At 38.4% G+C, this 11,120-nt stretch overlaps 1 protein-coding gene across 3 annotated transcripts in view; it reads left to right on the forward strand.

Moving 5' to 3' along the window:
* The window catches only part of CREB5 (cAMP responsive element binding protein 5), a 973,618-nt gene extending 962,908 nt beyond the window's left edge, over positions 1 to 10,710 (forward strand). For all 3 annotated transcript variants that reach the window (XM_069211454.1, XM_069211452.1, XM_069211453.1), the window contains one exon: positions 1,193 to 10,710. In XM_069211454.1, coding sequence (XP_069067555.1) covers positions 1,193 to 1,356 — 164 coding nt within the window. In that variant the 3' untranslated portion in view covers positions 1,357 to 10,710. The remainder of the gene's footprint in view (positions 1 to 1,192) is intronic.
* Positions 10,711 to 11,120: the final 410 nt, after the last annotated feature.

An 11,120-nucleotide genomic window follows, 5' to 3' on the forward strand; every position in this document is an offset into this window, starting at 1 on the left:
CAATCAGAACATTTATAGATATCAAAATTATTCAATTAGTTTACTCCAAGCTCTTCTATTTGCTGTTTTTCCATTGACGAAATCTAAACTAATACTTTTGTATCATGTACTTCCTCTTCTTCAGCTTCATCTGTGGATGCATTCTTTCCACTCCACCGAAATACGAAGTCACAGGAAAATGATTACAAAATATGTTACCACACCATTTATTTTCCCTCAAGGAAAAACATACAAGTTAGAAACATAACTACAAACAATGAAGGCAGTCAAAACTACGGAACACACTAGAAACATTTTATACAGCTTGCATTGCACAGTGACCTTGCATCCTCTTCTACTTTAGTCAAGCAGCGGCCACTAAATACACATTTAATTCTGAGATTTTATTTTAGTTAAGAAACACACACTCTTGTAAAGACAAAATAATTTCATCAGCTTAAGTTAGCATGGACAATATATAGGCCTTACATAAGATGGTGGCCATTCAGTTAGTCACAATTCTCGTAAACACAATATTATCATTACATTAATTCACACATTAATCTGTAAGTATAATTACCTAAGGACTAATCATTTTATCAAGAAAATCTCAGCTCTCACACCCCTTGATACAAAGATCATCATATTTGCAAAGCCCTTCGTTCTAAGTCCAAAAATGAATATGTAGGAGCCAGCTTGCATAAGAAAAAATAATAATTGTGCAAACATTATGCCAACATTGCAGAGGAAAAGGCACCTTAATGGACATTTGCTGCATACAGTGCTTAATTCATAAAATAATAAGTGCTGGTGCTCAATGTTTTTCTCAAATGCCCAGAACTGGCACTTATGAATGTCGGTAGTGCCAAATTCCAAGGATGAGTAATCTGGACTCAACCTCATGCCTCTTTATTCCACAACCACACACTTTCTGCCTATTTATTTCACTCTTGCGGGTTGCATTTCACCCCTGCTATCTCACCTTGCCACTGTTTTTCGGTCCTTTACTTCTTGCTCCTTTCCTTCCTTTGTGTTTTTCTCTTACTTGCTCTGTTTCCAAGTCTGTTGAGGAAATATAAGGGCTGGTCCCCAAAAATAAGTGATGCTGCGCCTCACCTGCAACCACCATCTCAGATTGACCACTGTGCTGCATTAATTTTCTGCTTGTAGACTTACTGCAAATTAAATGTTCCCTGTCCATTTATTTCACCAGGTCCTGAGAGCAGCCCTGCTGGAAGCCCTGTACCTACCTGTTCTCAGCAGCAAGTCATACAGCATAACACCATCACAACTTCCTCTTCTGTCAGCGACGTGGTGGGAAGCTCCACCCTCAGCCAGCTGGGGAGTCACAGAACGGACATGAATGCTATTCTTTAAAAGTGCTCACCAGGAACTGCCTTTGAGATAATGGTGGCCTAGCCAGCCCTTTACCAGGGACTTTTACACCAAGAACTCTATCCTGGAAGACTCTCTTGAGCTCTTGAAAGACTTGGCTTTCGTTTTTTATAGTTGTTAAGAAGGTCTTTTTTTACTTAGCTACAAAAAGGGAGTTATGCAATTAATATCATAGCAGCTTGGGAATCGCTTGTGGTGCTTTCTTTGATCTGGTAGCAGTTTCTTGGTTGTAAATTGAACTGTTGCTGTACATAGCCGTGGTTTCATTCTCACCAGCCCCGACGGATGCCTTGAATATGGAGTTGAGCTGAACTGCAAGTTCAAATCTATTGGGCATTTAAAGTATTAAATACGAATTCAGTGGGTTCTCGTCACTTAAAAAAAAGAGTATTCCCTCATCTGATGTGAACAGCCTATGTGTTATGATTTCACGATGCCCGGAATCAGAAAAAAACATTTGTGTTGGCGAAGCAGTCATCTGCCAGAACAAAGCTGTGTTCAGTGTTACTTACCTTGTATGCAAGATAAGGTAAAATGGTGATACTGTGTTATGGTCACTCATGGTTTGTATCAGCTACACAGCCTACATATGTGACCTGCTGGGCGCTGACGAGAGATTTGCTAATGGTGTGGTGGTCTTTGACTTGGAGTGCTCGTCTGTAGGTAAACACACCATGTTACCACACTGATCTTGTGCTCTGAGTGGCTAATGGTGTCAGCCCAAGACAATTCTCTTTCTTAGACATAGGTTAATCTCTGATGCCCCATTTGATAGGGGAACATAGCCTATTTTCCCAGTGGCTGCGGTTATTCAGCTGTTAGACAACAATGATACTAAAACAACCAGGCACTACAGAAAAAAGCTTATTACAAACTTTGTGATGCCGCTCAAAGATGAGTGTCATCCTGATATCACCGCATTAAAAATGCATTTGTTCACGTTATTTCTTCTCAGACACAGCAGAGTATTGTTTAATATCCAAATACTTTTGTAATCAAGCGTGGACACTTCACCATCTCCACTGCGAGACTGCGCCTAGAACTCTGAAGCTGAAGATTAACTGATGTTTTGGTACCTGCAGAAGTGCCTTGCAAACAAAATCACTGAAACATGTTACTATGCAAAAGTACCAAACCAAATGTTGCATGTTACATCACTTTTATATGTTGTCTAGTTGTTTTTTTTTTTTTGTCTTTTCTAAGACAAGTATGTTTCCCAATGATGCAGCTGTCAAAGCGGCTCTATAAAACATATGGTCAGTAGTCTTGTTACCTTTGTGAATGAATGGCCAGCAATCGGCTAAATGCACTTTTATCAGATTTAAACTCTTTCGTCATGGAATAGGGGATGCCAAAATTCTGTCAGAATACCAACAGAATTTCTTTGCGATAATTGAAGAGTTCTCCACTGTGCATTATTTTCCTAATATCAACTAAAATGCAATAGATGCAAAATACAAATATAAGTGTCTTTCTAGGAGATATTTTGTGGTCTCAAATGAGATTGTGCTTTTCTCCCGGAAATAAAAAAACAGAATATTATTTTTTTACCACAATATCAACAAAAACCATGAAGGCCAAGGCCCAAATTCACCAATCTGCAACGCAATGCAGCAAGGGAACTTGCTGCGCTATGTGAAAGGGAGAGAGCAGAAATGCACCATATCTATTAGGATATGGTGCACATTTGCTCTCTCCTTGCACTGGCGCACTGTTTGCAGCCTACCACCAATGCAGGCAATCTTGCATCATGATGCAAAGATGCACAAACAGGATTGTTTTGGTGCCGGAAGGGACTAAGAATGCATCACACATAGGAAAAGGAAGTATCTAGGAGAAATAAAGGGACCCAGAATGCATCACACATAGAAAAAGGAAGTAACTAGGAGAAATAAAGGGACCCAGAATGCATCACACATAGAAAAAGGAAGTAACTAGGAGAAATAAATATTTCTCCTCGTTATGTGTGGGTCTGAGAGGTGCACCATTTTGATGCATTCACAGGTTTAACAGTGTTTGTAAATCTGGGAATGCCATCCATGGGTGGATGGAAGGGAATGCCCATACTCCACCAATCGCGGTGGAGTATGCGCAAGATACTGCAAGGCAGCGCATTTTGTTGTGTTGTGTTACTTTTTTTTTGCAAAGCGGCACAAATAATCCCTTCTTTGGTTTTGTAAGTCCCAGTTAGGGACTTGAGTCCACAAGGACAATGCAAGTCCTTAGTTTCTCAGTCTTGAAATAAACTCGTTTATAAGATCTCCAAATTAACTGGCCAAAAAGTTGGCACATTTTTATTTGCAAATGGTTCAGAGTTTCTATTTAGTTCAAAGGTTAACAATCTGCATTGTCCATGGAGATTTAAATGTGTCAATATAATGTAAATAGACAGTATGATGAAAGACCAAAGAGGGAAATCTAATTTGAACTGACATTTCTATTTTTTCTTTGACTTTTGAAGTGTGTTCCTCACTTTCAACTGAAGCTAACTACATCGGTCACAAACAACTTCTCTGGGCATTGCTGTTGCAGCACGTTTACAGACTGAGGCACTGAACGTGCACGGTGTTATTCAAACGTCTGTTTTTTATGCTAATTAGTCAAACCAGCCATATACGTTAGCCGATCGGCCTTCATATAAAGGCCCGACTGTTTAGCCATAATTTGCAGTCTCCTGTTTGTAATATTGGGCTATATTTATAGCAGTTAGTGACGTTGAGATAAAATCAGCATCTACACCGCGTTGACATGTATTGAATTTGCAAGAGTGCAGGGCTAGATCTGCAAAACATTTCCTTCCTTTGCGCTAAGACTGGGAAGTTAAAGAAGTATTTTGCACATTCTCACATTTGCAAAGGGAACTTACTTGTGGGCTAAGTACCTTGCAATTATGCATTTTGTGTAAACCTTGTGCAAAATCCCCATTATAGAGTGTGTGGTAAGAGGGGAAGGTCTGGGTGTGTGCAAATGTTAACGTCACTGAATCCCCCACTCACAGAGGAATGCAATGGATCTACGCAGGGTGCACAGTCATTTCCGCTAAGGTGGTTCAGTGTGGGACAGGACTGCTACTAAATGAGGGTGCATTGCTAACAGAGTGTAACATTTGCCCTGTGATCTTAGCAGTCCTTTATACTCCACAGTTCTTGTAAAGCATAAGCAGCGGAGTTCCACAATACATTCTTACCACTAAATTAGGGTAGGTAATTGATGGTGTTACCACTCATAGGTTTTTGAGGCCTGCATAGCTTAGAACATTCCCTGGCCCATGTTGTGATGGGTGGGGAGCATGTCATCACCAGAAGGTCTCCGTGCCTAAAATGACACCAGTCATGGGCGTCAGGGCCTACAAGAGCAGCGAGTACGCAGTCCTCGTCGTTAAATGCAGCGAGGGATGGCCAGCTAGTACCAGAGCGGGAGTTGCCATCCCTTCTTGTCCCTCCCTTTGTGGATTGAAGGCAAAAGAAATGCACAGGCGCATTTACAAGGCATTTTCTCCCACATATATATGTAAGCATTTCTTTTTCCATTCCATCCCAATGTTCACATAGAAAATGCCCAAGAGATATATCAAAACCACAAACATTTTCTTTGGTAAACAAATCTGAGGATATTGCATAACGGTGTGTAGAGCTGTGTCGAATCTGCTGTCAATACAGGTGCAACAACTATTTGCATGCAGCCTTGGGGCCACTGGTTAGAATCCAGGTGGGATGAGACAGTCTCTCATTTTTCTGGTTCTCAGTTTCACTAACAATGGTTTGCACATTCACAGCTGTCATAAGCAGTGATGCAAAGCTGCAGTATTAAGACATCAAATCTATATTAAAGACACGTAATGGTGAATGTGGTGCTGTGCACAGCTATATTCTTGGCCACATTTATAAGCAAATACCTCCATGAATAGTATTTTGGTGGTGTAACCAGTGGCATTCAAATGTTGTTCCTGTATTTCTAGTCTTCGTTTTTGTTTATTAACGAACTGAAAAGTCTGATTCCTAAATTAACTGGTGTTCTTTGTTAATACTTACAGTTTAAACAAATTGAAATTTGAATGCCAAAAGAATCAACACTCTTTGGCCTGATAACCAGCTTCTCCTGTATTCTCAGCACTGATTCTTTCTGATAATCCACACAGGGAAGAGATATAACCTATGCAAGTCACTCTTTATAATGAACGTCCATGAAAAAAACATCTGGATTCATGGTTTTACTTGACCAAGCTTTACCTGCTCATAAATTGAGCTAAAATTAAATGAGCTGCTGGTGTGGTTTGCAGACCTGAGACATTTTTTTAATCCAGGGTATAATCTGCATTCTTTGGGAAGTAGGCCCTATTGTTAGCTTGTATCTACACAGTCAGCAATTTGATAAGCAAAAGTGATGCGTATGTATAAACAAGGCTACACACTAATAAAAACAAATACAACTGCCACTAAACAGAAACCAAACAAAAATGAAGTTATGACCCTTTGTGCAATAAACGAATCTCCCAATAAGGCACTCATTCCAAGATGCTCGGCAATTAGAGGGAGTGAGAGGTATCACAAGTTTATAGTCCCAGAATGTGGAACAACATAGCTAATCTGAAAATCCTCTACTGCACGTGTTTACCAAATCTAGGGTCTCTTCTGTAGATATTTTCTACCTTCTTTAAGCAGATGGAAAATGTCCAGAAAAACGTTTTCAGTTTTAACAGGTGCAGTTAGACATCAGATAAAACTTGGAACTAGGCAGAGTGGTACCCTCCTCAGAGAAATCCACTTCATCGGATGGGTAATATTGGCAAACGTGTATCAAATATAGATACAACTGCTGCCCCTGAAGGTGGTCCAGCTGAAATGTTTTCTCCTGGGTCTATCATTACAACTTATAGATGTCACTAGAGGAGAGAAATAGATTGTTGCCACATTTTTTATAATAGCATTAACAGGTTCCATTCTGACAAATGCTGAAAGAAACCTGCCATTGGTTTAATACTTCCCTAAACAATCAAAGTGCTGATGTCTGTTTTGTTGATTTGTATCTTTTATTCCAGAACACAGCATCATGTTAGGAGTTCAGAGCCAGAATTATGTTTTAAACTGCTTTACCTGCTTGAAACTCTGTGATTTTTTAACTCTTCAAGCTGTATTTGAGTAGTATTTCGTCAGGAGCCAAAATACTTGCTTTCCATGAAGTGGTTAACTCTTTCATACTATTGTGAAGTCATGTTTCAATTTTTAAGAGAATTATAATGCATACTCTGAAATCCATTCCTTCCCCTCACTAGGCAGTCCAGTCTCAAACTGATCCAAACAAGCTAAAGTCAAGGCTCGAAAGCACAGTATAACAGTAGCAAGGCTTTTCTTAGAGGTCCAGGATGGACATTAGCATGGAGTGTCTTTTCCTACTGATTTTAAAACTGGAAATTATACCACACTGACTAACAAGGTGCACTCAAGAAGAAATATTTGTAAAGTCAAACCTTCCTGAAATGTTCCTTTGTGATTTCAGGTTGTATAACTCAAACATACAGCAGCCATATTATCTTAATTAACTTGCCACCAATGCAAAAATAATTCAGGCATGTTATGTAAGCACATCCGCAGGTAATTTGCTGTTCTAAGTGCAACAGTCAAACATTAAATCCATGTCCTTGATCAATTTGAGATTTCTAGTAGTCAATTACTATTCTTTTAAGTAAAATAAGTCTTTTAAGATTTATAAAAGTGAGTCTACAAAGTTAAGTGTATTTGGGACCAAAATAAACATTCAACATGAATTCTTCACAGTTAAATCACATTTTCTAACATATTTATTAAAACAATCATTTATCAACATTCACATTCCATCTACTACAGTATTCATACGTAAAATATTTTTAACTTGTGTTCTTAGTTTTGCAATAAATATTTTAGTACTTTATGCAAAAAAGTCAGGGGGTGACTTAGTATGTTTACGCTAAAGTTTTAGGGTCTCTAACACCCAATATCCATCCAAGATGGGATTAATTGCTTAGGTCTATTATATAGAAATGCCTACACTTTTGTTCTGTATCAAGAAAAGCAGCATCTGCTTTTTGTATCATACCTGAAACATTATGGAACTAAACTTGTTTCCTTTTCAAGATAACTTTAATGACTTTTTTCATTTTTATTAACAAATCACAGGTGAGCAAAAGGGAGTTGATAACTATAACTGGAAAACTATTCCTTTTCTACATCAATTGCAATCAATATCAATCTCAGTTGGTGAGATTTACATTCTCAATCCCTACAGTATATGTATTCTCACATAGAGAGTTGCACTATGTTGCCTTATGTTTCTGCTCAATGCTTTTCCCACAAATTTTGGTAGCTTGAAGCCATTGAAACTTCAAACCGAGATATATTTCATTATCTGTACAATAAGAAATAAAAATTGGTAAAAACTGTGCCTATTACAATGTAACTACACTTTGCAATTATTTTATAGCTATTGTTTTTGTTATTTATACGTAAAAATTGCACTTCACATGTCTCATTCTTGTAAAATCATTGTACACTGTACATATATGTTCTCTGACTCCATGGCACCGCTTCAACTTGTCTCCCTCAGTACTCCAATATGAAAACTGAGAGAAAACATTAAGAACTGAAATTGGTATTTGTTTGGCTTGGTGTAGCATCTGTTAAACAACCATAACACAGTGTTTTTTCCACTGGCTTAATAAAGACACAAACATCTTTTACTAAACAAGGTACACGAGAGAACATCTATGATGTACAACATTGCTCATTTTAAGAACCAAAGTGTCCAATTGTTCAGTGGATGGACTGTAAAGTGCACCAAAATACACTTTACCTGTTCTTCCCAGCTGCTAGTTTGCCAATTGAAGGCCATTTGTATTTGATGTCTAAGGGCCTGATCTAGATGTTGGCGGATGGGATACTCCGTCACAAAGATGACAGATATCCCATCTGCTGAAATCTAAATCCCTCACGGCATAATGGAATTTAGATTTGTGCAGAAGCAATATCTGCCACCATTGTGACAGAATAGCCCGTCCGCCAATATCTAAATCAGTCCCTAAGCCTTTAACATATACTCTTGCCTTTGGTGGTAGGGTCAGTGCCTCTTTTGTAAGACTGAACTTTATGGAACCAAATAAAAAAGCAATAAACTTTCTACTTATGTTGCTACTGTCTTATACAGGATAACTTTGCAAACAGCGCTCAGCTACACATTAAATCTTTTCATATAGTGTGTTCTCTATTGCACTGTTTCATACTGCCATCAGTACTTTAATGAAACTATCATGCAATACTTCCATTCAAATTACCTCCCATCATTCCTTAAGATAGTGGATGTCAATCAGGGATGTATTCAACGTCTTTGGCCTACACTCACTCACCGAAGTCCAAACACTCAGCTAAGATGTTAACAATGATTAGAACATGGAATGCTGGGGGCTCCATTGAAAACAATGGAGTGCTGCGGGCTTTTACTGGCCGGTAAAAGCCTGCAGCGCCAACATTCCAATGTTCGCTTTGTTCACAGCAACAGCTGTGAACAAAGCCTCAAAGAGCCCGAGGGGATTTTGATCCCCTCGGGCTCCGTGAACATTTTTTTTTTTTAATAGAACATTCTGCCCTGAGTGGCAGAATGTTCTAATAGCCTTAGAACCCGCCGTAGCGGGCTCTACCGGCTATTAAAGTCCCTCTCCCTTGTTAAATGCCCTCGCCTTCGGCTTGGGCATTTAACGCGGGGAGCGGGCCTTTAATAGCCGGTAGAGCCCGCTACGGCGGGTTCTAAGGCTATAATAATGGCTGGTAAGACTCTAAAAGCTAACCTTTTTTCAGTGTCACCGCCCGCCATCTTCCTTGTTATTTCACCCAAATTGGCCCCTCTTAAAGTAACACTGCCATGATGCCACACATGTGTTGAAGATAACATTTATTCTTGGCATTGAAGACTTTGATGTCTAATATAGAATGTTGTGCCTTTTCAAGGAGTGAAAGAGCAATGAAAGTGCAGAATCAGTTTTTGTCTTCCATGAGTATTTAGAACAAAGAGCAGGGGGCTATTGATATTGAATCAAATAATAATTGAGCTGAGCCAAATACACACTTTGCAAGTTTTTCTGAAAATGTTAGTGGTTCTTTAAGTGTAGCATCAAAAACCGTATCCACACAAAATGATTGTAAAAAAAAGTACAAAATCATGGAGAAGAACATGTGATTTGTGCATATCCATCTTTATATGTGATCTTATGCCTTTCCTCGAAATATTACAAATTCTTATGTAAATTATCTGCCGTCTTCCATTTTCAAATGCCTTTGTTGTGAGCTTTACAGGTAATTCCGAAATGTCAGTGTTCTAAAAAACATTCTGCAGGTTTGGGATAGATCCAAACTGTTATCTGACCATGATGCATGTATACTGAAGACAGAGTTTTGTTAATATGAAATATATTGTATTATCTGGCATATCTAGAGTATTAATTCATATGCCTTTTAATACAAAATAAACACTACACAGGGAGTGACTGGAGGGCTAGACAAGTTTAAGAGAGTCATTTTGTTTCCTGCAATACTGTATTATTTGTGCCTCATCTCACACATCAAGAATGCAAATGCAATTTCAAGTATTAGATTAATATTTGTAAAGCAGAGACCATCTTGTTGGTCATATAACATGTTACTGATTATCGAGGGCTCTTTTTAATTTGATGACTTATAAGCCATAGGCAACAAAGTTACTGCTGCATTTTGCTGTTGCAAAATACGGAGCTGAACGATAATGTATTTCGAAATGCAACCTTGGCACTTTGTGGATTGAGGACCTAATTTTGGCGGACGGGTTACTCCATCACAACGGTCAGGGATATCCCATCGGCCAAAATAAAAATCCCATAGGAAGTAATGGAATTAATATATCGGTGGACGGGATATTCATCACCCATGTGAGTAAGTAACCTGTCCACAGAAACCTAAATCAGGCCCTAAATGTCATATTAGGGAGGTAGCAAAGGTGCTGCTGTTTTACATTTTGAGGTTGCGTTCATTGTACAGATGTTTTTAAAAAATTCTGTAAAGTAAAACTTTTCTTGGTGGGAGGAAAGATATTTTTTGGTACATACATGTAAATACTTGCTGCAGCATTTATTTTATTGAATTTGTTTTTGTTAAGCTCTTCTTGCATTGTGTAAAAGTTTGGTTACAAACGAACAAGTTCATTGAGATTGTTCCATTAGGTCAGGTTTTTACATCTCTATAATTAGAAGAGAATACAAATTTTATGCATTTGTACAAATGTTAATAACACTGCAATTCCAGTATAATAAAGCACTCAAATGCAAAAGAAGAAACAAAATGATTGCGTTATTGTTCATCTTTTCAGAAGTCAATTTGTTTCCGAATACTTGCATTTAACAGTGTAGTTGCATATCTAAATACTGTATACTCACTCGTAAACTCAGTGTCGGCGTTAAGGGCGTGTCGAAAACAGTACTCAGCTGTATCGGAAAGAAAACACTAAGTTGAATTGATGCTATGTTTACAAACCAAATTCTCAAACCTCAATAAATCACCAGTTAAGAGAGGTATGAAGCCTTAACCCTCCTTTTCAAACTTACACTTTTGAATTCCTGACAAGGAGGAGTATTTTAAACTTGTCTCAGGATCACTGTGGACCAGGTATACTCAGTTTTCATGCAGTGCAGTATCATAATTTGATCTGCTATGTTGTCTGAAAGGAAACACATAGTGCAGCAACATGTCTGC

This window comes from Pleurodeles waltl, chromosome 10 (assembly GCF_031143425.1).
Source record: "Pleurodeles waltl isolate 20211129_DDA chromosome 10, aPleWal1.hap1.20221129, whole genome shotgun sequence".
In the NCBI taxonomy this organism is placed as follows: domain Eukaryota; kingdom Metazoa; phylum Chordata; class Amphibia; order Caudata; family Salamandridae; genus Pleurodeles; species Pleurodeles waltl.